The 26,235-nt window shown below is 46.1% G+C and overlaps 1 protein-coding gene across 1 annotated transcript in view; it reads left to right on the forward strand.

The window, feature by feature from the left end:
- The window catches only part of TMEM59L (transmembrane protein 59 like), a 110,952-nt gene extending 85,014 nt beyond the window's left edge, over positions 1-25,938 (forward strand). Inside the window, exons 7-8 of the mRNA XM_085639804.1 lie at positions 1,330-1,447; positions 22,367-25,938. Of these exons, the coding sequence (XP_085495930.1) occupies positions 1,330-1,447; positions 22,367-22,525 (277 nt within the window). The 3' untranslated portion in view covers positions 22,526-25,938. The remainder of the gene's footprint in view (positions 1-1,329; positions 1,448-22,366) is intronic.
- Positions 25,939-26,235: the final 297 nt, after the last annotated feature.

Consider the following 26,235-nt stretch of genomic DNA (forward strand, 5'->3'; position numbering starts at 1 on the left):
TCAGAATCTGTGGCATGGCCTACTGCTGGATCTAACACAATCATAGTAGCTCATAGCATACTGTGGGAACCCCATGCATGGGGTTGCCTGCTTTTTTTGTATAATGCAACCCTTGCATAATGGTGTTAATCCCTGGCATATTGTTGACTTATGCAGCATGAAGATGCCCACCCCTTGTATAATGCTGGCCCTGAACTCTTGGCCTATGGTGTGAATCAATGATCTGACGATGCTCCCTCATAATGTTGCTAGGCCAAGCATAATCATGGTACATTCCTGGCATATTGTGGTTATCCATGTATGAACTGGTGATACATGGACTTAAAAAGTTTGTTCTGTCCATGTGTTGCCTGTTTGTATATTCTATTGTTCAGCAGGACGTTGATGTTTGGGAGCTAATCGGGTATTTCTTTTTCAATTTTTTTTTTTTTTTTTTAATGAGCAGATACCTCTGGACAAAGTTGTTCCTTTTTTTATTAAAATGATAAGCTTACGGTTAGTGGAATATTTCCAAAAGGAAGACCATTTATTTGATAGCAAAATGTGCAGTTTTTTAATTAACTGTCAAGTTGATGATTGAGGATAAAATGCTTGCATTTCTAAATATGTGGTTAAAGCTGATATTTTAGTTATAATCGTTACTGCTTTTTAAGATCCTGGTCTTTAAGATGGGTGCAGCCAGTCTACTGTTTTACGGTCTAGGTAATCCGAGCGATAGCAGCGTTTTATAGGTTTCATAATACCCTTTCCAGTAGGTTAATCACAAATATAATGTGATGTAGAATTAACTTGGAAGGACCAGCATGGAGTTTGAAGCAAGTATTTATCCCTCATTAATTTCAAACATTAGCAGACTGGCATTTTATGTATTGTTTCTCCTAACACAGACCATTCCTGAAAGATTAGTCAAGTTGTCGTAGTAAGATGGAATGGTGTTGGTGTTGAGTTTTTATTGCACCTAGGGTACAGTCAAGTTGTTTCTTTGTTTTTTAAGACAAATGGGTTGTTCATTCCTTATTAACCGAGCCAGATAGCCTTCTTGCTGATGCATACCATGTTTGGTAAACCACAAATTTGCACAACCCTAATTACTGTGTACATCAATAATGTTGCAAAACGTTTTGTGTTTTTGAAGTCAGAACTGAATATCATAGTCTAGAAGGCCTTAACCAACCCTGTTCCGTGTTCTAATGCTTGAAGTGTCCAGGTTGGCCCACCATAAAACATAATAAAATGCATATCTTGCCATGTACAAAACTATAATGCAATTAATGTTAATTTTTGTTTGACTTCACCAGTTGTAAGTTTTGTTTTTGTGCCCTATTACAGGCGATCTGGACTGCCACGTTGGATTTTGGCAGCCTGTCTTTTTCTCTCGATTATGGTAATGTTATGGCTAGGTTGTGCAAGCTTGGTGACCGCTCCTGATCAACATGTAAAGATGCAGGTATTGCACTCTATACCAGTCTAGTTCTGTAAAGTATTTTAAACGTGCATCTTGTCTACTAGGCCCATCAAGCCCGATTATCATTCTGCTGTACGCTAAATATGCAGATCACTATAGGTCTTCTACTTTTCTTTCTTGTTATTGCTGCTGTTTGTGTTTATCACACGCCTTATTACTAGAGTTTCTCATTTCAGCCACACACTAACCCAGCCAGTAATCACAACTGCATGCTTCAGCACTTAGTCAAACAGCTAATCCTTGAGGAATATGAACCTTTCATAAATGCGCTCTTGTCGTGATTCAGTTCTCAAAGTTGAAACATTAGTCTGAATTCCATTTGGAGTACAGGAAAAGTCTTGAGTAAATTGCCATCATACATTTCATCCACAGAGCTAAGTCCTTTCACGTTCTTGGACTCACTGTAATATTGGTTTCCCCCCAATGCGCAGGGTGGAGTTGTGCCATAATAGCTCCTTCAGGTGTAGCAACAGGTGCACTCCCATTAATCTGTGCACCTCCTTCCAGGCCACTGCCATCGTCGCCAGGACTGGATTAGTGGTCATTGCTTTGTATGAGAGAGAGATACAGCGGAGGGGGGCTGGGGGGGGGGGTGTATTATACCAATAAGATGATTTTCTTGCCTTGTCCATAAAGGGGCGTACCGTGGCGGGACCAAGTGTGCTGCTACTTGGGAGAGTTGGAATGCCAAATGATAAGAATTCATGAGGGGCAATAGCAACCCACCCACTTCGAACCCGCCTAGAGATGGGTCGCCCAGAGCCTGAGCTTACATCCCTTCCATATATAGGCATGGATATCTCTATCGATGTTCACAAGTTAGGTCTGCGGTGCTGGTAAGGGTAACATACCGAATAAGTAGTTGAAGCGAGGGGCCACTGCCATCTTGATGTTCTTTCCCGATGGGAGAAATGCAGGAGGGACCACCTCTGAAAATCCCATTTTGTGCAATCCATCAATGGGAGCAAGTTATCTTCTATCATACGAACGAGGCCCCGGTTAGTCTTGACACCCAGGTAGGTAAGTCCTGTCCGGTACCCAGCGTATGGTATAGTTATGACTGCACCCTTTGGTGGTCGAGCGTGACATAGCGAGGGCCTCTCTTTTTGTCCAGTTAATTTTGTAGCCCGAAAGTGGGATAAGTTATTGATGAGCGACATTTGGGCTGCTGTAGAAGTTCGAGGATGGGACAGAAGGAGCAGTAATCATCTGCATAAAGAAGTGCCTTGACTTCTCCAACAGCAATAGGTAAACATGACACTGTCGGCAATCGCCGGATCGCAGCCGCTGATGGGTCCAGAGCAATGACGAATAGGAGGGGCTAGAGGCATCCCCGACGGATTCCCTGTTCTACTGGGAATGGACCTGACAGGACTCTACAGCAAGAGACCTCTGCCATAGATAAAGCATACCTTGAGAATAAAGTTCGCTCCCAGGCCCATGTGGGATATGGCATGGATAAGATATTGCAAGTTGACGCGGGCAGACGCCTTCTTGGCATCCAGGAAGAGCGTTAAGAATTCAGATACGTCGTCCGTCTGCTACAGCAGGTTTTTTAAAAAGCTGCGGGAACTCACATCACACTGGCTGCACCGGACTGTTACCCTCTGGACCGCATCAGATATTTTAATGATATGTTAAGTCTGCGCCCTACACTCCACCAGCTAGTCACGTGATATCCATGCATATTACAGCACTACTTAAAACATAGCGAAACAGGCCGTAATACCCCACCTTCATTGTTACAGCCTTGAGAAAGCCCCAGGCCTGTGTACCAAGAAGAGGGCGAAACACGTGTTGGCTGTTTAAACAAAGCTTGTGATTCGTACTATAAGAATCTCATTGAATCAAGAACCCAGGCAAACAAAATGAAGAAACCTGAAGCACTATTCCAGAATCGTGGACTTCTTTTAGGAATTTATAATCGATAACAACTCTGATCTGTCCTTGACTCTCCCTGTGAACCACGAATCAATGGTTAGGGGTTTCTGTAGTAGGGGATCTCTGTGTATAGTCATAATCTAGTGAATAGTCCCGCCCATGTGCGTGGACCCCGGAGCAATAAAAAATAATCTCTAAAGGTGACAAATCATGCAGACCTGCATATATCTTCAAGAGAGAATTTAATTTAAAGACAGATAATGCAGCCTATACCCACAGGCTACACTGTCCAGTACTTCAACTAGAATTCCACCAACATCCACAAACAGCACTGCCTGTCCAGCTTTTCTCCACATAGGAAAAAAACCCTGCCTCTACCAGCAAAAGCCTCTGGAATGATAGAGAGGAAGGAGTGGACAGACAAGCCCCATAGGCTGCCATTATGTGGCTTAGAACAGGATACTGTGCCTTTAAGAAAACTTTCCAGATTTCCAGAACTTTCCCCAGTATCCCAGAATGCCCAGCAGGTCCCATTTACTTTCAGTTCTTTTTTCCGGCTCCTGCTAGCAGGACCCTTGAGCATTGAGCTCTCCCCTTTTCAAGGGTTTATTGTAGTTTTTGTCAATTTTTGTCACTTTTTCAAGTGCTTAGTGGCTGGTACTGTCAACATGCCTGGCTTGTTCGACAAGTGCCCGGAATGTGGTAGAAAAAAGGCTAAAACAGATCCACACGAGGTGTGTATAGGTTGCCTTCCCCAGTCCCACGTGCCTGAAGACTGTGATATCTGCCACTCGTTCTCAGCCAGGACCCTGAGGGACAGAATGAAGATCAGGCTTCAAGTCCTGGAGGAGAGAAGGCTGAAGGCACCAGGTGGGTCTGGAGGGGCTGATTTGGCCCATACTGAGGCCTCTGGGGGGCTCCCCAGGGGCAGGAAGACCAGTAAGTGTCCCCACTCCCCGTCGACGTCGAGGAGGATGACTACCATCTGTTCACCGTCTCCCCAGGGCTCTGGATAGAAGCGGCGTCGACGGTCGACGTCGAGGGACCTGAACAGGCCGCCGTCGACTACATCGGCATCTTCGGCGACGACGCCGTCGGCGTCGAGATCGGACCCGGCGTCGGCGCTCGCCGTCGAGGGGAGATCGCCGTCGGTGAAGAGGAGACGGTCGACGTCGCCGTCGAAGAGACGCTCGATGTCAAGAAGATCGCCATCGAGGCGCAGATCGCCGTCGAGGCGCAGGTCGCCGTCGAGGAAGAGAGAGTCATCGGGATCGGTGTACTCTGTGGTGTATACGCCTCCTCGGATGCCTACGTCACCGCCTCCTCCGCCTCCGCCTCCACCGCCAACACCACCGCCACCACCACCTCCACCGCCACCACCGCCTCCACATCCGCAGCCACTGCCTCCGCCGCCCCCACCTCGGTCGTTACCACGCACTCCATTGGGGCTGCCGGCGGTTCCCCCGCGGTCGGTTTCCCTTCCGAGGTACCCGACTCCGCCGCAGGGGACTCCGAAGCCGCGACGCCCGCGGTCGCCGGGACCGGCTAGACCGGCGGGCAGACCGAGGCCGAAGAGGTCACGCTCCCGCTCTCTCAGGAGGAGAAGATCACGGAGCCATGGACGGTCATCGTCGGACTCAGGACGACGCCGTAGGAGGCACAGGTCCAGGTCGCACACGCGATCCTCGACCAGAGACTTTTCCCCGACGCTGTCGGACTCGCCGGGGACTAGGGTGTCTCCGGTGGACTATTTGGTCTCTTTCCTAGAGGTGCTGTTGAGAGGGGCAGCAAAGTTGGGTATCACGGTGACGGTTCCAACACCCACGACGTCCGTGATATTCAAGACACTTCATAAGAAACATCTGTCTCGCCCTCTACTGCCCCTTGTACCAGGACTGGTGGAACCCGCGTTGGAGCTGTTCCTCACTCCCGCGGTGACGAAGGCCGCCCCCTCCAGGCTCATGAAAAAGTATAGGGCCCCGGAGTCGGACCCTACCTTTTTGAGGGTGGACCCGAAGCCGGATTTGGTCATCGTGACGGCGGCGAGGAAACAACATGCGACCGCCCCTTCATCGACGGTCCCGCCTGACAAAGAAAGCCGCTGGCTGGATTCTGCGGGCAGGAAGGTGTGTGGGACCGCCGCCACCACCATGAAGGCAGCGAGTGCAGGGGCTTTGTTGGGCCGTTACGACCGGGCCCTGTGGGAGTCCCTGCAGCAGTATGCGGACCTGCTGCCCCGGGACAGGAAAGAGGACTTCTTGGAAACAGTGCGCGAAGGCATGCTGGTTTCTAATCAGGTGATCGGCGCGGCGGCGGATGTCTCCTTGTTGGCCGCCCACGCCTACTGTCATGGCGTCCACCAGAGGCGGCATTCGTGGCTGCGCCTGACGTCCCTCAAACCAGAGGCGCAGCACAGAGTGGCCAACCTGCCCTTCTCGGGGGAAACCCTGTTCTGAAAACATGCGGATGATGAGATGGCCCGCATGAAGGCGGAGGCGGAAACCCTGACGGCCGTCGGGTTGGAGAAGGCCGAGAAGAAGAAGCGCCCGTTCCAGAGGCGGTTCGGGTCTTCGGGCAGAGGGCGTGGGCAGGGTTCGGGACAGCAGCACCAACAGCAGCAGTTCCGGAAGGCCTTCCAGAAACGCCAGAGGGGTAGAGGAGGCCAGCAGGCGACTACCACTACCAAGGGCCCGGCCGGGTCTCGGCCCTGAGCGGCTACTTCCCCCTCAACCGTTACCCACTCCAGTGGGGGGAAGCAGTCAACTTTTTCCGGCAGAGTGGAGAAAAATTACTCTGGACAAGTGGGTGCTGAATATTGTTTGCAATGGATACAGTCTTCGGTTTATCAGCCCGCCTCCAGCGATTCCGCCAGTCAGCTCTCAGTTCCAGCTGAGAGAGCTCCAGGCGGAGGCAAACATCTTGTTGAGAAAAAAGGCGGTAGAAGAGGTACCTCTGTCTCAAAGGGGAAGAGGTCTGTACTCTCGGTTCTTCCTCGTTCGCAAGAAGGACAAGAACGAGTTCAGGCCCATTCTGGATTTGCGACAGGCAAACAAATGGATTCGCAGAGAGAAGTTTCGCATGCTATCGTTGCACCAGATTTACCCTCAGCTGCAACGGGGAGACTGGCTCTGTGCCATAGATCTACAGGATGCGTACTTCCATGTGCCCATAGCACGGAACCACAGGAAGTTCCTGCGATTCCAAGTCGGCGCCAATCACTATCAATACACAGTACTGCCATTTGGGCTAAAGTCTGCGCCCAGGACCTTCTCGAAGTGCATGGCGGTGGTGGCGGCACATCTGCGAAGGAACAAGGTGTTTGTCTACCCGTATCTGGACGATTGGCTGATCAAGGCTTCATCCTTCTCGGAAGCGCAAGATCACTTCCGATGGACGTGCGCTCTCTTGCACAAGCTGGGGTTACACGTCAACATGTCCAAATCGGTCCCGACTCCGGTCCAGTGCATACAGTACCTGGGAGCCTCCATCGATACGCGGTCAGCAAGCGTGTCTCCTTCGGAGGAGAGACGGTTATCACTCCTTCGGAAGGCTCAGGACTGCTCCATCGACGACAGTGAGGAAGGTGTCTTCTCTACTGGGATCGATGGCCTCCTGTATCTTCCTCACGCCTCACGCACGGCTACACATGAGACCACTGCAGGAGTGCTTGGAGGATCAGTGGGATCAGAGGACAGGCTCTTGGGACGACAAGATACGACTGTCGCTGCATGCTCTTCAGTCTCTGAAGTGGTGGTGTTCGGCGGAAAACCTCCTCAAGGGGGTTCCCTTTCACAAGGACATTCCCACGACGAGTGTCGTGACGGATGCGTCTCTCCAGGGCTGGGGAGCGCATTCCGGGGACTTGCAGATTCAAGGAAAGTGGTCTCCTTTGGAATCGACGTACCACATCAATTTCCTGGAACTCAGATCTGTCTTCCTGGCACTGAAGGCCTTCCTTCCGTCCTTCCAGACCAACTCGCTGCTGATACAGACTGACAATACAACCACGATGTATTACCTCAACAAGCAGAGGGGGTCGAGATCGCTCACTCTGTCGCAGGAGGCGCAGGCGATCTGGCACTGGCTGCTGGCCCGAGGACTGAGGATTACGGCCACGCATCTGCCAGGGGTGCAGAATGCTCAGGCGGACGCCTTGAGCAGGCTGATTCAGGAAAACCACGAATGGGTCATAAACGACGAAGTACTAGGAGAAGTCTTCGCAAGGTGGGGGACTCCAGACGTAGATCTGTTCGCCACCGCCGAAAACAGCAAATGCCGAGACTTCGCATCCAGGTACTACCAGTGGGGGATGCTGGGGAATGCGCTATTGGTCGAACAGCTTTCTGTACGCTTTTCCACCCATTCCCCTGATTCCGGCAGTGCTCATCAAGCTGTCCCAGTCCAGGGCGCGGATGATCCTGATCGCCCCGGAGTGGCCCAGGCAGTGGTGGTTCACGGACCTACTTCACCGGTCTCTCCTTCCTCACATGCGGTTGCCGTGCAGGCCGGACCTTCTCACGAAGTTCGGGGGGCGGATGGTGCACCCCAACCTCTCGTCTTTGAGTTTGGCGGCATGGCTCCTGAAATAGTGCAATATGGCCATCTGAATCTACCAGACAATTGTATGGACATACTGAAGGAGTCTAAACGACCTTCCACTAGGACATCCTATGCTTACAAGTGGAAGAGGTTCTGTATCTGGTGTAAGTCCAAGAACTTTGATCCGACGACATGTAAGGAAGATGTCCTCCTTCCGTACCTTTTACATCTGGCGCAGTCTGGCCTTAATTTCCATTCTATTAAGGTTCATCTGGCTGCTTTGACTGCTTACAGGAAATGCCCTTCACAGACTTCCTTCTTTCAGATCCCTGTGGTCAAGGATTTTTTGGAAGGCTTGAAGAAAGTGTTTCCTCCCGTCAGACTTCCCTCGCCTTCCTGGGACTTGAATGTGGTGCTGTCCAGACTGATGAAGGAGCCTTTTGAACCCATTCACAAGGCTTCATTGCAGCACCTATCCTGGAAGGCGGCGTTCCTAGTGGCCATTACATCGGCCCGCAGGGTGAGTGAACTTCAGGCATTATGTTGTCAAGAACCTTATACTGTATTTCATGCTGCTAAGGTTGTGATGCGTACTCACCCTAAATTTCTTCCTAAGGTTATCTCTGACTTTCATGTCAACCAGACCATAACTTTACCTACGTTCTTTCAGAATCCCTCTTCGCCAGCGGAAAGGTCTCTCCATTCCCTGGATGTTCGGAGGGTGTTGAAATTTTATCTGGATAAGACCAAGGATATTCGTAGGTCTGACCAATTGTTTGTTAATTATGGATCAGGCAGGACTGGTCTTGCGACCTCTAAGCAGTCCATTTCTCGGTGGATTGTGTCCTGCATACAATTGTGTTATCAAAAGGCTAATAAGACCCTAGGGGGTAAACCTAAGGCTCATTCCACCAGGGGCAAAGCTGCCACGACGGCTTTCCTATTGCGGAAATCTGCAAGGCGGCCACTTGGAAGTCGGTCCATACCTTTGCTGCGCATTACTGTCTGGACTCGGATGCCAGGGCAGATGCTCAGGTTGGGCAGGCTGCGCTGCGAAATTTGTTCGCACAGTAGTGGTTTTGTCTTGTTGTTCTCCACCGCTGTTGTTGTGTGGGGATGGGCTTGCCATTCTATTCACTAGATTATGACTATACACAGAGATCCCCTACTACAGAAGGAGTAGTTTCTTTTCGGTAACTCCAGTTCTGTAGTAGGGGTATCTCTGTTATAGTCATAAGCGCCCGCCCTCCTCCCCGGTGGAGAGATACTTATTCATATGTAGAATGCTACAGGTCTGGCGTGCTACGCCTTCAAAAAGAACTGAAAGTAAATGGGACCTGCTGGGCATTCTGGGATACTGGGGAAAGTTCTGGAAATCTGGAAAGTTTTCTTAAAGGCACAGTATCCTGTTCTAAGCCACATAATGGCAGCCTATGGGGCTTGTCTGTCCACTCCTTCCTCTCTATCATTCCAGAGGCTTTTGCTGGTAGAGGCAGGGTTTTTTCCTATGTGGAGAAAAGCTGGACAGGCAGTGCTGTTTGTGGATGTTGGTGGAATTCTAGTTGAAGTACTGGACAGTGTAGCCTGTGGGTATAGGCTGCATTATCTGTCTTTAAATTAAATTCTCTCTTAAAGGTGTATGCAGGTCTGCATGATTTGTCACCTTTAGAGATTATTTTGTATTGCTCCGGGGTCCACGCACATGGGCGGGACTATTCACTAGATTATGACTATAACAGAGATACCCCTACTACAGAACTGGAGTTACAGAAAAGAAACTACTCCTTCCCATTCATATAGGACATCTGAACATGCTGATTATCCTCACTACTTAAGGACGGGCGTTTCCTGGAACACCTATCCCTGGGACATGACATGGAAAAGATATCGCCAGGCTACGCGATCAGACGCCTTCTCGGCGGTCAGGGAGTACGCTAGGAATTCAGATGGTTCGTCCATCGTCTGCCAAAGCAGGTGATACAGCAATCGGAAGTGGTCTCAGAAGCTGCGGCCCATGATGAAACCCACCTGGGGGTCATGGATCAGGAGGGGTATTACCTTGCTCAAGCATGTGGCCAACACCATGGCCAGAATCTTCGTGTGGACGTTGAGCAGCGATACTGGGTAGAGCTGACGCAGTTCAAGGCGTCCTTACTTGCCTTGTGAAAGAGGGTGATAGTAGCTTTATTAGAAAGCCTCCAGCGTTCCTACCTTTTTAGCCTCCTGGAATGCCCTTGTCGGGTGGGGAACCATTAGGTCTTTACTTCTTTTTTAATCTTCACCCAGGAACCCATCTTCCCCAGGGGATTTACACATTGGAAGGACTGCTAGACCTTTGGCTGCTTTATCTTCAGTGAAGGCTCCTGACAATAATTCACTACCCTCATCCGAGAACAGAGGCATGTGTAGGGGGGCTGGGAAGGCGGTCAACTGTTATAGTGTGGCTCCTTGTTCTGCAGCATGGAGGGAGGCTGAGAAGGAAAACAACCAGGAGCAGTGTCACATGGATGTATAAGGAGTGACCCTGTTGATTCTGTATTGCCTTTGACTTGTTGGGATTGCTTCTGGTTCAGTAGGGCAGCTAGAAGCCTACCTGCCTTGTTTTCCATGGCCATATTATTACCACTGCAGTTTGACCAGCGCTTTCTCAGGATCTTTCGTGAATTAGGAGTTCATTCAGATTTTAGCAGGTTTCAGCTGTTTAAAGAGACTGAGACTGGGAGGGGGAGGTTAAGGTTGTTTATTGCACTGTAAGGGTGTATACCTCTTTCCAGTAGGCCCTGGCTGCACGTTCCTTATGGTTGGCGACCGCAGTGTCCGATATCATTGAGCCTTGGAGTGTTACCTTGCTGGTTGCCCACAGCATTCTGAAGGAGGGCACAGTGCCCTCGTTGATCGAGATGTAGGACTGTATGCGATTGCTCAATTGGGTTTTTCCCTCACGTTGCCGATCAATCAAAGCTTGTATGCGCCATCGATGGGAGGGAGGTGCATTATGTCTGATGTCAAGCCCAAGCAGCACCGGGCTGTGGTCTGCAACACCTGCCTCTAGAATGTCGCAAGAGGTGATGTGAGGTAGAAGCTGGCCATGAATTGTGAAGTAATCGATCCAGAACTGGCCCCCGTGTGGTCAGGAGAGGAATGTGTATGAGTCCTGTCAACGGTGGACCAGAGTTTAGAGAGTTGAGCAACAGAATGGGATTTACTGGTGGTGGGGCCATAGATTGCTCCAACCCCAACTCTAGGATCCATAATTTCACCAGCACCTATCACCCTCCCTTGTCCGTCCAAGTCTTAAGCATTGTACAGAGTAAGGATTTCCTTATGAGGATGCCCCATTCACATTTTTCTCCACACATCTTCCCACTCCCCTTGCCTCTGAACTCCCACAGACAATACTCCATCTTCACTTCTACTATATCGCGTTTAAATTTTCTTCTTCATCAGAGGTTTTGACGAAAGAATGCGTGCCTCTCTCCCATAGCGCTGTTACTGGCAATGACACGCCCCTCGATGGTCACGATGTCTGTGGCATTATGGGAGTTAGAGTTCATTTATACCATAGATGGTGCACTATCTTTACTGCAATTTTATAATTTGAAGCTCTGTGTGAGCCCCCACATGCAACGCCCGAACCATGAATCAAAGGTTTAGAGGTGAACCCCATACATAATATCTATTGCCCCCAGGATTTGCCTGCTGCCCCCCCCCCCCCCCCCCTCCGGTGGCTAATTACAAAGATGCGTGGGAGCCCGCACTTAGTTTTAATTATTTTTTTTATCGGCAGGATCCACGCACCCTGAGCGCATCCTGCCGTTTAATTCCTTCTCAATCCTGAGGGTCCCTGGAGGCCAACTGGCCCACCAGGTACCTCCAGTAAGCGCCACGAAGCTGCGTTGCAGAGTGTTGTAAAAAGGGGCGTGGCCTCTGAACACCTGTCTGCAACGCAGCTCTCTGGCGCATACTGGAGGTACCTGGTGGGCTAGTTGGCCTCCAGGGACCCTCGGGTTTGAGGAGGAATTAATTTCCCAACTTAAACCGCGCCACAGGTTGTGTTTGCACACATGTCACCTCAGGCCACGCCCCCTTCCTTCACCACTGTGTAAACGCGCCCTGGGAGCTGCGTTGCAGACAGGTGTTCAGACGCTACGCCCCTTTTTACACCTTTCTGGAACACAGCTCTGTGGCGCTTACTAGAGGTACTTAGTGGGCTAGGTTGACCCTAGGGACCCTTAAGATTAAAAGGGACTTAATCTCTCAAGTTAGAACGGCCACAGGGCGCATTTACACAATGGTGAAGGGAGGGGACGGGGCCTGAGGTGACGTGTGCAAACTCGCCCTGGGGAGCGTTTTAGGTTGGGGAAATAGTTCTTCTTCAATCCTAAGGGACCCTGGGGGGCAACTAGCCCACCAGGTGCTTCCAGTAAGTGCCACTGCGCTGCGTTGAAGAGAGGTGGTCCAGGCTGTGCCCATGTGTTTTTTATGCAACGCAGCTCTGTGGTGCTAATTAGAGATACCTGATGGGCTAGTTGTACCCAAAGGACACTCAGGATTCAAGGGGACTTTATCCTCCAAATTAAAATGGCCACAGGGCGTGTTTGCACACGTCAGCTCAGCTCCCCCCCTACCTTCACCAGTGTGCAAACGCGCCCTGTGGCACGTTTTAAGAGGTAGTTTTAATCCCCCTGCCCTATTATATACTTGGGGCTTTCAGAGGAGGTCATGCTAATAACAGGGGTACCCCAACGCATAGTGTTCCCTAGTGTATGTAGGTGTTTTAACTGTATTCTAAGTGTCTTTTAGCTTAACACTGGCTCTAGGGCTGGTTAGTTAGTCAGTCCGTTACCACCAGAACCCATCGGAAAAAGTTGAGGGTAAAGGATGATTTTACAACAATGGCCTCTTTCTGCTCCTCTGTTTGTTCTTTCTGCACGTCTTTCTTCTTCTTTGAGGACTTCTGTTGCTTCTTTCTGCATTTTTTTCTTCTTTCTGTCTTTTTTCTTCTTTCTTCACATGTCCTACCTCTGTAGGCATAGTTAGAAACTAGCATTTAAAAAAGCTTTGAAATTCACCGAAAAAACCATAGGTTTCAGTTACGTTAAAGTTAGAAATTAGCATTTAAAAAACATTTGAAATTCACTGAAAAAACCATAGGTTTCAGGCACGTTATAGTTAGCTGGACATTCGACTCGTACAAAACCCTTGAAGTTCCCCCGTTAGTTAGTTCAGCTAACTATAACTCGCGCGCCCGCAGTGCACTGCTGATGACGTCACATATTACATCACTCATTACATGGTCAGTGACATCACTTATGACATCTCAAATGACAGCACTGATGACCTCATCCTTGTGATAGTGGCAGACCTCCTCTCACCCTAATATAACCTTTGATACACACATTCAAAAATAAACTAACATTTTCAAAAAAATGGACATACCAATACCAGTTACAACAACCTATTCAGTAATTCTAAGATCTACATCCACATTCATTCATTCACCAACAGTCCTATATAGTCACTCATATGTACTCGTATACCTATACATCCTGTTAGACACTGCCACTCATTCATAGTTACTCACACACATAGTCACTCAATAAAGAATCAAACATCCATTTACTTGCATATACCGTTCTCCAGTATTAGGGTGTCTTTCATAGATTCACATGCTTGAATACTCCCCGTCGTCGGAGTGGGAGTCCCACGGTAAATAAAATAGCAATATATATATATAGCAAAATATATACATAAGTAATCACATAATTAGCATATATAGGTGTAAAAACACACATAGTGTACCTATAAGAGAAAAACTCCATAGGAATACAATGGAGAGAGACAAAAGACTTTTGTAGTCTATCTCTGTCATTATGTAAGTCCGAACTCCAGCCAATCAGGCGTCAGCCCCTCTCTAGAACCTTCTCCTCGGAGCTTCTCACCTCAGATTTTCTACCGCACGTCGTGTGACAGGGAGTCTCCCTGAGCTCTGCTCAGTTTTTGTCAGTGAGGATGTCTTCTAGTAAGAAATCTTTGTTTAGACCATGTTCTTCGTGTGGAAAGCTGCGTTTATTTTCTGAGGACCCACACAGTAAGTGTATTTACTGTTTATATCCAGACCATGAAGTGGCAAAATGTAAATTTTGTAGAACCTTTTCTACAAAAACTCTAAAGGACAGAGAAGGCCGCCTGTTATTATGGCTACAGAGACTGAAGGATAAGGATAACCCACTCTCTGATGTTGAAAGTCTCTTTTCTGGTCGTTCTCAACCAGCCTCTAAGCGCAGTAGTGTGCAGGAGTTACCATCTCCTTTCCTGAAGAAAAAGAAACTATCTTTGACTCTGACAGCTGCCACTTCTGCTGTCTCACCTACTGCTTTGTCGCCTAAGGGACACTGTTCTCAGGCTGCTGAGGCGTCTACTTCCCATTCCTCAGGGAAAAGATTGTCCGCCTCGTCGACGATACTCCCGACGACGAGATCTGCTGTTTCTACCTCGTCGACGGTGACTCCGACGACGTCAGCTGCTTCGTCGTCGACGAGCGCTCTGTCGACGTTATCCTCGTCGACGATTACCATCAGTTCTTCGAGGGCGGTGACTTCTATTTTGCCCATTACTTCAACGTCGACGAAAAAGGTAAAGGTTCCGTCGACTAAGATTGTGTCGTCGACGAAGACGTCGTCGAGCTCGTCGACGCCCACTCCGTCGACGAAGAAAAAGAAGATCCCGTCGACGACACTGTCGACGGTGGTTCCGTCGACGAAAGCCTTGTCGACGAAAACCTCGACGACGGCTCCGTCGGCAGCGGCCCCGTCGACGGTGGCTCCGTCGACGATGGCCAAGTCGACGGCGGCTTCGTCGACGGCGGATCCGTCAACATCGATTTTGTTGCCACAGACTCTGTCGACGATAATTCCGTCGACCATCATTCCGTCGACGACGGCTCCGTCGACGAGGGCATCTCCAAAGGCGTCTGCAGAACATACCATGCAGCAGTCGACGGCAGGGACATTTGTAAGGGTACGAATAAGCAGTGTTGCGTCTACCCAGAAAACAGGAAGGGAACAACTACCTCAGCTAACTTCAGCGTCGGTTTCATCTTTAACTGGAGTTTCTTGGACATACACCAGGCCCCTCCGAAGCATAAAACGGCGACTCTTCCTTTGTCGCTCATTACTAATCTCCAACGCATGTTGGACGACTACAACCAACGGTTCCCTCTATCCCCTCAACGTTCAGAGGTTCCGTCAGCCCCGGTGATTCCGGCAATTATTCCACCGGTACCTATTGTAAATCCTGCTCCTCAGATGCCGCCTGTACCTCCAAGACAGGTTCCGGAAAGGTTGTTGCCTCACTATGAGCCTGTAGAAGAAGGCCCTCAGGACACAAAAGAGGGTGAAATCCCAGATGATGATGGGGATGTGGATGACAATGACGATGATATGGCGGAGTGGGACAATTACCAGGCACAAACACCATCCCCCTCACAGATAGTAACAGGGGATTCACCTCCAGTGGACATAGCCAATTTTCACCAACTGATGGAAAGGGCATCACACCGTTTTAAACTAACAACGGAGCGCAGGGAGGAAGATTGCTTCCTTTATGATTTCAAGAATCAACCTTACAAACAGACTCATGCTATTCCCATAGTTGAGTTTATTTGGGAAGAAGGCAAGAAATTAATGCAGACACCGAATACCTTGCCAGCACAGGTGCCTCGATTAGAAAAGAAATATAAGGCACCAATAGGAACCCCAGCATGCCTCACGGGTCAGGCTAAACCTGAGTCAGTCGTTACGCAGGCAGCGCAACGTAAGGCGAAAAATCCTGCATCTTCTATCACCTCACCTCCGGATCGTGACGGACGTCGGATGGATGCCATTGGGCGTAAATTCTCTTCTATGGCCTCTACTGTGGTTAGAGCAGCTAATGCCTTGGCCATCTTGGGACGATATGACAGACCAGTATGGGCTGATATTTCGGATGTGGTTCAGGAGTTGCCAGAGCCATCTAAGGTGGAGGCAATGAAGTTGCTCCAAGAGGGAGAAGCGGCATCGGCGGAAATAATCGATTGTGCAGTAGACATCGCCTGCATGGGATTCCGTCAGCTTGCCGGAGCGGCTGTTCTGCGTAGGCAAGGATGGTTAAGATCGACATCCTTTCGTCAGGAGGTACAGTCCATGATCCTTAACATGGCATATGACGGCGAGGCGTTATTTGGAAGCCACGTCGATGAAGCTCTACAGTCCATAAAGAAGGATACTGAGACAGCCAGATCGTTAGGAAACCTTCAATTTCAGAGGAGTAATTTTTGTGGTGGACGCGGCACCTCCTCAAGTTTTCGAAGGGACAATAAACAATACAAACCTTACAATCAAGGATCTAACCGTTACTCTTATGGCCAGCAACAGCAAGCATCACGACAGCAAACCTCCAAGTCATATAGAGGAAAATCCTCATACAGAGGAACCGCGTCAAAGAGACAGTGACTCTTACCAGACGGACAAGGTTGGAGGTCGAATCTCTCTGTTCTTTTCCCAATGGTCCTCCATCTCAAGGGACCGTTGGGTTTTGGACATTGTAAAAAAGGGACACGCCTTAGAATTCACCAAATTCCCTCCTCCCACACCACCCTCCGGACCGCCACCAGCTCACATGAAAGAACTGTTGCATCAAGTTCGACTTTTAAGGCAAAAAGGAGCTATAGAATTGGTGCCAGTGTCTCAGAAGGGAAAAGGTTTTTATTCCCGGTTCTTTCTGATCACAAAGAAAAACGGAGAGTGGAGGCCCATCCTCGATCTAAGGGCACTAAACAAATATATAAAGAGCCAATCCTTCCGTATGATGACGCTAGTAGACATCTTGCGCTTACTCTTGCAGGAAGATTTTCTGGCGACGATAGATCTCCAGGATGCCTATTTTCATATCCCTATATTACAGCGGCATCGGAAGTTCCTGCGTTTTCGAGTGGGTCAACACGATTACCAATTCAAAGTGTTACCATTTGGCCTGCGCTCGGCCCCTCGAGTGTTCACGAAGGTACTAGCTCCAGTAATAGCGTTTTTGCGACTCCAGGGAGTGCAAATATTTCCATACCTGGACGATTTTCTCCTGAAATCTCAGTCAAGCACTCACCTGCGACAACACACTCTTCTGTGCCAGAACGTGTTTCGCTCTTTAGGCCTGTCCGTAAATGCAGAAAAATCCCAACTTCATCCGTACCAACAAAGAGATTTTCTGGGAGCAACTCTGGAAACTGTGTCAGCAAAGGCGTTTCTCTCCCAGGAGCGTCTACAAAAGATGCTGCGACTGGTGTCTCTGATCAGATCAAAAGAGTCAGTTTCTGTGAGACTGTTAAAATCGTTTCTGGGAATGGCGTCATCATCCATTGCCTTGATCCCTCATTGCCGGCTGAGGACACGTCCTATCCAGGAAGCTCTGGATGCTCAGTGGCGTCAGGTAACGGGATCTTTCCACGACATGATGTGTCACAGATCAAATGAAGTCAGCACTCGCATGGTGGACAATTCCAGCCAACTTGACGGAAGGCATGTCCTTTCTGTCGCTGCCACCGGACAGGACACTCACGACAGACGCCTCATTGGAGGGATGGGGCGCACATTTGGAGGATCTCTCTGTGAAGGGAAGATGGTCAACACATCAAAGATCTTGGCACATCAACAAGTTGGAGCTGATGGCGATTTTTCTGGCTCTAAAATCATTTCTACCTTTGCTCCAAGGAGAGTCAGTGCTAATACAGACAGACAACACAACCTGTATGCACTATGTGAACAAACAGGGCGGAACAAAATCCCCAAGTCTCTCCAGGTTAGCTCAAAGAATTTGGGACTGGTCTCTCAGTCATCAGATCATGATTACGGCAGTACAACTGCCAGGAGTATCCAATGTCCTAGCGGATTCCCTGAGCAGGTCCTCCTCGTCGACCCACGAGTGGGAGTTACACCAACCCACTCTAGAGAGGATATTCCAACTATGGGGTCGTCCGCAACTGGATCTCTTTGCTACGCCGGAGAACCGGAAATGCCGAAATTACGCAATCTGGCATCCCCACAAGGAATCACAAGGGAATGCCCTTTTGATAAACTGGTGCAATCTATTTGCGTACGCCTTTCCTCCAATACCCCTCATACCTCGGGTTCTTTGGAAGATGAGGAGACCACCTTGCCACCTGATCCTAATAGCCCCGCGCTGGCCACGGCAAGCGTGGTTCTCAGAACTGCTCCTGCTGTCCCAATGCCAACCAATCCTCCTGCAACATCGGACGGATCTGCTCACAATGAGCGAAGGGAGAATTTGTCATCCAAATCCCTCCTCACTGAGCTTATCGGCCTGGAACCTGAACACCATGAGTTCGCCCACCTAGACATCCCGCAGGATTGTAGGGATATTTTGGCCCAGGCAAGAGCACCCTCTACAATCAGGACGTACAAGTTCAAATGGAAAAGATTCTGCCACTGGTGTGCTGCTAACGGAGTCCATCCGATACATTCCACGGCAGAGCAATTGCTACCATTCTTCCTGCACCTAGCCAGTTCTGGACTGTCTCATGCAACCCTACGGGTTTTTCTAGCAGCTATTTCCCGTTTCCGGCAAGATGGATCAAGTTCCCTTTGTTCCTCAAGAATAATCCGCCAATTCTTTAAAGGCTTATTCCGAAAATTTCCGCCAGTTCGGCGTCCTCCTCCTTTGTGGCACCTCAACGTTGTGTTAGCGCAATTGATGAGACCTCCGTTCGAGCCCATTCACAAGGCCGACCTAAAATATCTCACTTGGAAAGTAGCCCTACTTCTGGTACTAACGTCTTCACGTCGTGTCAGTGACATCCATGCTTTTACCATCAAACCTCCGTTCCTGCAGTTCAAACCGGATGCTGTAGTGTTACGCACCAATCCATCATTTCTACCCAAGGTGCCTACTGACTTTCATATTAATGAGCCAGTAATATTAAAGACCTTTTTTGCCAATCCTCAGACACCTGCAGAACAAAGATTACATTCTTTGGACGTGAAGCGGTGTCTAAAGTTCTACATCAGTAAGACAGCTTCGTTCCGGAAATCCGATCAACTTTTTATAGCATATGGACGCTGTCATAAAGGACGTCAGGTTACTAAACCAACGATTGCACGCTGGATCTCGGCAGCTATTGTCTTCTGTCACCAAAGGGCAAATAAGCCTCTGCAGTCTCCAGTGAGGGCACACTCCACTAGGGCAGTCTCATCATCTACTGCCTTATTTGCTGGAGTATCTTTGCAACACATCTGCAGAGCAGCTACGTGGTCGACCAGACACACGTTTACTAAGCACTACTGCTTGGCAACTTTAAGCGAGGAGGATGCTGCAGTGGGACAGGCAGTGCTGCGCAATCTTTTTAAGTAAGGTGAGCCTCTTCCTCCCACCTCCATATTGTTTCCATTTATATATTATGCATTTACAATGTTACAGTTGTTCGATACTGTTTTTATGCATAAGAAGATTGATTATCTTTATATTTTGAATCTATTTTGGCATGGAAACAATGGTGATTGTTACTGCTAGCTATTATATATTCAAGCATGTGAATCTATGAAAGACACCCTAATACTGGAGAAGAACAATTGTTACTTACCTGTAAACAGGTGGTTCTCCAGTATTGGTGTCTTTCATAGATTCACATGCGACCCTCCCTCCTCCCTTCAGAGGCTCTCTTCTCCTCAAGCACTCTTCAGTCACTCTTGTGCTACGAAAATCTGAGGTGAGAAGCTCTGAGGAGAAGGTTCTAGAGAGGGGCTGACGCCTGATTGGCTGGAGTTCGGACTTACATAATGACAGAGATAGACTACAAAAGTCTTTTGTCTCTCTCCATTTTATTCCTATGGAGTTTTTCTCTTATAGGTACACTGTGTGTTTTTACACCTATATACGCTAATTATGTGATTACTTATGTATATATTTTGCTATATATATATATTGCTATTTTATTTACCGTGGGACTCCCACTCCGACGACGGGGAGTATTCAAGCATGTGAATCTATGAAAGACACCAATACTGGAGAACCACCTGTTTACAGGTAAGTAACAATTGTTCTTGTACACATACCACTGCACTAACTTCTACAGAAACGTACACATACTTACTCTCTTAAACAATCACTTATAGAAACACAAACTTATTTATACAGGAACTCTTCCAATCTCTCACTCTCACATATACTCACTTATATACACCAATACTAACGTATACTAGTTTAAATATATGTAGTTACTCATAAAGACTCTGTTGAGACAGTCATTCACTCACTAACACACCCATACACACACTCATCCACCCATACAGTCCTGCACACATGCTCTCTTCAAAACACATACAAACAGTGAGTCACTAATTCATGGATCTATGCGCTAAGTAATACCCCCCACCGAACCATACAGACACTCATACTAATACTCAAAAAACCAACTAATAACCCATATAGACACTCATGTAGCTACTCACCAACCCATGCAGCCAATTATACACAAAGTGAGAGACTGATACAGATATTTACATATTTAAACATTACTCGCTAACCCATGTATTCACTAAGATACTTAATCAGTCCGTAATACAATCAATTTTACAAAACAAATCATCCATTTACACACATTTACCCATTTATTCTTCCATCGAGCTTGAGATATACATATATAAAACATATTTATTTTTCTGAAAAACACACATTCACTGGATGTCATGAGTGATGTCATGAGTGATGTCACTGACCATAGCTGAACTAACTATAATAGGGGAATTTCACGGGTTTTGTACGAGTGAAATGTCCAGCTAACTAGAACGCCCCTGAAACCTATGTTTTTTTCAGTGAAATGTATGTGTATATATACATGTGTGTGTGTGTTTGTGTGTGTATATATGTGTATGTGTGTATATATAATCAGTAAATTGCACCATGCACATGTCCCTCTTTGTTTGCAGGTGTCTATCCCAGATCACTCTAATAGTCTGTGCATGATTCTCCTGGAACAAATGTCTCTAGGCCAAACAATGCAAGTATACTGCCCAATCCAATGCTCCCTTGATTCCTGGAGACTTCATCTAGGTTATCTGCCATTGGGATTTTCATACCACTGAAACCGCACCATTTTCTGTTGGGACATAATTAATTCCAGGCTTTAAACCTGCAGCGTGGCCTTGTTCAAGGTTAATCTCTGACGTTTTCTCTCAAAATACACTCATTATATAGTAAGAGCAGGCTTCTGGTATCGGGCGCTAATGATTCATATTTTCTTTTGGTTACTAAGAACTACGGGTCACGCTGCTAACATTAAATTACATTTCTAGATTTATGTAGCGTGGCTTATCACCCATGAGTATCCAGGCGCTGTCCATGGGCACGGGGAGATTATGTGATTTGCCAAGAATCACAGAATGTTAAGCCAATGCCAAGACTCGAACCCAGATCCCCAGCTCTGGCAACTGCGCCACATCCTCTCATTCTTATGAGCTCAGCTCCTTCACCTCCAGGGTTGCTTAAAGATGCCCTCTCATGCTCATCCACTACCTGCATTTGGGGTTTTCACTCAAGTGTGGGAGATATGTCATCCAGTCCAAAGGTCTGTGAATGTAAAGACCAGTTAATTCACTTCAGAGTTTGGGTGGGTTCCGAGATGATGGGAAGAATGTATCATGAACTTCAACCTATTCTTCTAACGCACACTACCACTGTATCTTTAAAGCGGTCTAATTGCTGTTGTTGCCTCTACAAAACGTCAAGTCAGTAAAACGCAAACAAAGCTGGTCCATATGGGCCCAAAAATCAAAGAAGTCTATTTCAAGCTCCGAAAACATAGTAATCCTCTCTACATGGAGCCATATTGGAGGCTATTGGCTAATCACTTTTATATTGTGTTAATGAACTCAATCAGACCTTTCAAAGTGCTAACTAAGTAGACCTAAAAACCTCATAGGCATGTTACTATTACCCAGAGTTAGCAAATGCTACTTAGTAAATAGCGACTCTGGCTGGTGCGAGGCTTGGAGGAGCTGTCCTGCAAGTTTTCTTACTCCAGTATTTTTTTTCGCTTCTTTCCTCCCTGTTCTAAAGTTGCTAGGACAGTAGGCCTAAAACTTAAGTGTCATTGGACTGTGTGATGCTGTATGCTAAATTGGGGTCTTGTGATCTTATCAGGCTACCACTTTACCTCCCCATCATGTCTGTTCACCTTAGTTATTTTTTTCCCACCAGAAACCTTTGTTCTTTTCACAAGCTAGCTCCATTGAAACCCTCAAAGTTAAAAAAAAAAAAAAAAACTGATATACACAGATCTTCATTATTTGTATTCACTTGCAGTATTTAAGTCGAAGCCAGTTGCATGTATGAAAGCTAATTTTTAGTATGATTCTCTACCTCATTATAATGGTGGTTGTCTTTGAACTGGATTTACTAATCAAAAATGATTCATTTTTGTCTCCTTTCTTTTAGTCTATGAGCATTAATGGGGACAAAGAGTATCTTGATATGGAGAAGTCTGCCCCATTTTCTTTAGAGCCTGTTATTGCCGTCACCGTCTGCCCCACAATAGAGACTGAAGAGGCAGGACCACTGCCGGTCAAAGTGGATCTGGATAAAACCATCATATAAGCAATATCTACGATTGCTGAGAAAATGACATTTCATATTCAGACCTTTGCCCCCTAGGTTGTGTGTCATTCTTATTTTGCTTTGTCTTTGCGGACCGTTTCTAACATGTAGAACAACCAAACTACTCACAAATGTATTGTTTTGTTTTGTACCAGGATATATGTTTTCTATTTCTCTGCCAGGGTTCCAATAGAGGTCACCAGTGTCTCGTTGAAGTTCCTTTAACTCCATGGTCATAGTGTGTCTTAATTGCAAAAAGTTGTCTCTGTGCCGTGAATGGCAACAGTTGACCTGATCATCAATGGTGTGTAGTTCATCCTCAAAAGTAAAGCCTGTCCATGAGGTCAGTCTCTGCAAGCAGTCTCTTGTAAAGAAACTGATGCTTTTTTTCTGCAGAGACATATTTTATGAAAGTTGTGAACAAACTAAACCGTAATGCAGCGTGAACGTGTCACTTTTTTTCTGTCAAAATTGTAACCATTGGATGTTCTTACATGCAACTGTAAATTTATACATAACTGGAATGATAATTTAATTCCTGTCCTGATACTTTTTTTGAAGTCTTAAATGTATAAATTACAGAGTTCATATGGCTGTTGCAAAGAAAGTAACCTAGTTTTGATCACTTTACAAGAACATTTCAATTGAGAAATATCAACGTTGTTTGGGGGCACAGGCTAGCACATCAAAAGCCTTTCTAGAGTTTATACGTTTTGTATCAGTGGGTTCAATTTACAGCACTTTTGTTGGCCATTAATGAGTCCATCAGGTTTGTTGTAGGCACTTGGAGATCTGTTAATAAGATCTTGTTGACAATGATGTTGGAGCTGTTCAGATAATATTTTTTTTCTGGAGAAAGATGTGAAATCCTCAGCACAGATAAAACCCGAAAATGCTCACTTACCTCTATTCATTTTGGTGGTAATCTACTCTTTACTTGAGCAGCTAGCCGTTGCTAATAAGCGTCATTTTAACCATGTTATTTCTTAAGACTGATTAAAACAGTGCATGGGTACCAACCTGTGTAAAGTTTGTGTTTAAACTACTGTGAACTGACTCGGGCAGACCATGACACACACTGTTCTGTAGTATTCCACAGTACCTGGCGAGCTATTCCTCAGCTGTGCACACACTTGCGAATTTGATCTTGTTTTCCTTCCATGAACATTTTCCTTTGTCTATTTTGCGTGATCAGTATGATTAATTGAGAATTGGATTGGTAATTTGGTGATATCATTCCTATGTAATATCTTTGCTAATACTCATTTCCCACAGTCTTTGTGCGCATGGTATCTAAATTTGTTTGCAATGCTGTAGTCATCAGTTGGCCAGCGTTGCATTGGTCCACATCGAATGTCTCTCTGAGCTCTTCTTTTTAAGGACAGATTGCAAGTTGTTAGAATGTTGCTAAAGAGGCAGATTAATCAATGAATTGCTGGTGTGCAAAAAACGATACACCTTCTAGTTAGAGCTATACCATTTATAATCAATCTAGAAGACATTAAATTCTTAAATTACCATGGCATATTTTCCATGTCCTTAAGCACCAAAGTCGTGGAAGTAACAGGTTAGCTAAGTAAATGAGCAATTTTAATAGTATACTTTCTTCTCAATGCAATTTGTAGGTAAGGTTTTATTTAAACACATGTAGACAAATGGAAAATCTGTCTTGAACACAGTTCAGGTGATCTTACATTTTCATCGCTGCTCTCAGTCACCTGACTTAGACCGGTTTTTCTTTCTACTGGTGTCACATCTTTTACTGATGGGGTAACAGACTTGGAACACAGCTTCTTAGTGAGGACGTGTTTCTATTTGTTTTCAGTTTTCTCCTGAAACTTTCTAGTTTGAATTGTAAGTGAAAACATGCAAGCACATTATTGGAAACCGGGAATAGAGGTTTGCAAAGTTTCCCCTTTCTCTTCCTCCTTTTTCTGATTTTTGAAGCTAAGTAAACAGAGGGGCATATGAGGCAACAAACTGTAAGAATACAAACACTTCTTATTAGTGCGTTCATAGAATACAACTTGATCAACCAAGACTTTTATCTTTGCAAAGTATATAAGTGATGTTGCTTTGAGTTAATACGATCACCATCATTTTTGCAGTGTTCGTATGCAAAATTGTACACAAATATTTTTGCCTTATTGCATGTTTTCAGCTCATGCAAAATGGTGAGCAAAGGTTGAATTCCTTGTAGATCTCCCTTTGTGATTAATTCAACCTGCCACACAAATTCAGCCGCATGTCTTTCTTTATATGAAAAGAGGTATTGTTTGATTTTTCAGGCGTGCCAGTCATCTGGTTGGAAGTGTTAAATTTCGATGTTTCAAATTACAGTGTCACTCTTTCTGAAATGGCAAGTCAGTAATAGTTGTCGCAAGTGGCAAGGGGGGGATTGAAAATACAACAGTTTTAAAAGACATTGAGCCATTGTGTTGTCTAGTGGTCCTTCCTGTATTATGAAATCCTACATTGACAGCTAGATGATGGCATTTGTAGGTGTGTGGTAGGTCAGAGATGCAGCAGTTCAATGGTTTTTTCAAGTTTCCGTGACTACTGCTATCAAACACTGAAGAAAATATTGTGTTTTGACTCAACATTGTAATAATTGCAGAATTAGGTAGCTTCTTATGAAGCTATTTTTTGAGTTTCAATGTTTTTGGTGTTTTTGTTACTAATGTTCATTTGGAAGCACATTTTTCATAGAAATGTATTGTGTTGTAAATAAATGCTAGATTTCTTGAAAATGGGTTTGTCTGATAACCGGCAGTACCCTTTTTAGAAACCAGAATACTTTGTGTGCTGTTTTTAAAGATGAGTAAACTACAGATTCTTTAATTTACTAGAACTGAAAACGTTCATAGGACATAATTTCAATGGGTGGTTTATGTAAATGTTTTGTCAAAAGATGACTAAGGTCCTCGAATCCTATTTTGTTGCCGGCCTCAGTTTTGTAAATAAGCAGAGACACTGCTCAAGACTAGACTTGAGGCTGATCCTACGGAGCTTAGCATGATGAAAATGCAGGAACTTGTCTAAATGCAGGACTCTGCACTAATTTAGTTGTAGTTAATTTACTGTGCATTAACTTATTTTGTCGAAATCCGTATCGCTTAATGTTATTGTATGACAGTGTCTTATGTGTGTGTTTGCACAAGCATGCTGAGTTCTGGACCGTTCTGCATGCACATTTGGTAATTTCATTGTGAAGAATTTCATTGAAGGAAAGTGCAGGATTTAAAGTCTAGCACCAGTTCCTACTGTAGATATTTATAAGCAACAACTACTGCATGTCACTAATAATTGTCTTTCAACTGGATAACGGGTTTTATTTTAATTATTTTATTTAATGTGTCTTGTCTTCAGTTTGTGTAATGTTAGAAAAATAAAATCTAAGCTTTTAAGCTTTATTTTGTTGCTGTCAGCCTATTGAATTCTTGCATACATAAATCCTCTCTTACGGGAGATATATATATATGCCGTTTAATCGGTTAATGTTAATACTACTGTTTCATAGTTCATATGATTCCTTTCTTGGAGTACACTTTATCAGAGCAGACTTACATTCAATTACTCAACTAAAACAGCACTTGCCTGCCACGAGTGGTCCTTTCACAAACTTGTTTGCTGTTTGGATCCTGTCAAAACTTTAGATCAAACCATTAATGTTTCTTCAGAAAATATGTTAAAAGTAGATTATTTTATAA

The sequence above is a fragment of the Triturus cristatus genome, chromosome 12, assembly GCF_964204655.1.
Source record: "Triturus cristatus chromosome 12, aTriCri1.1, whole genome shotgun sequence".
In the NCBI taxonomy this organism is placed as follows: Eukaryota; Metazoa; Chordata; class Amphibia; order Caudata; family Salamandridae; genus Triturus; species Triturus cristatus.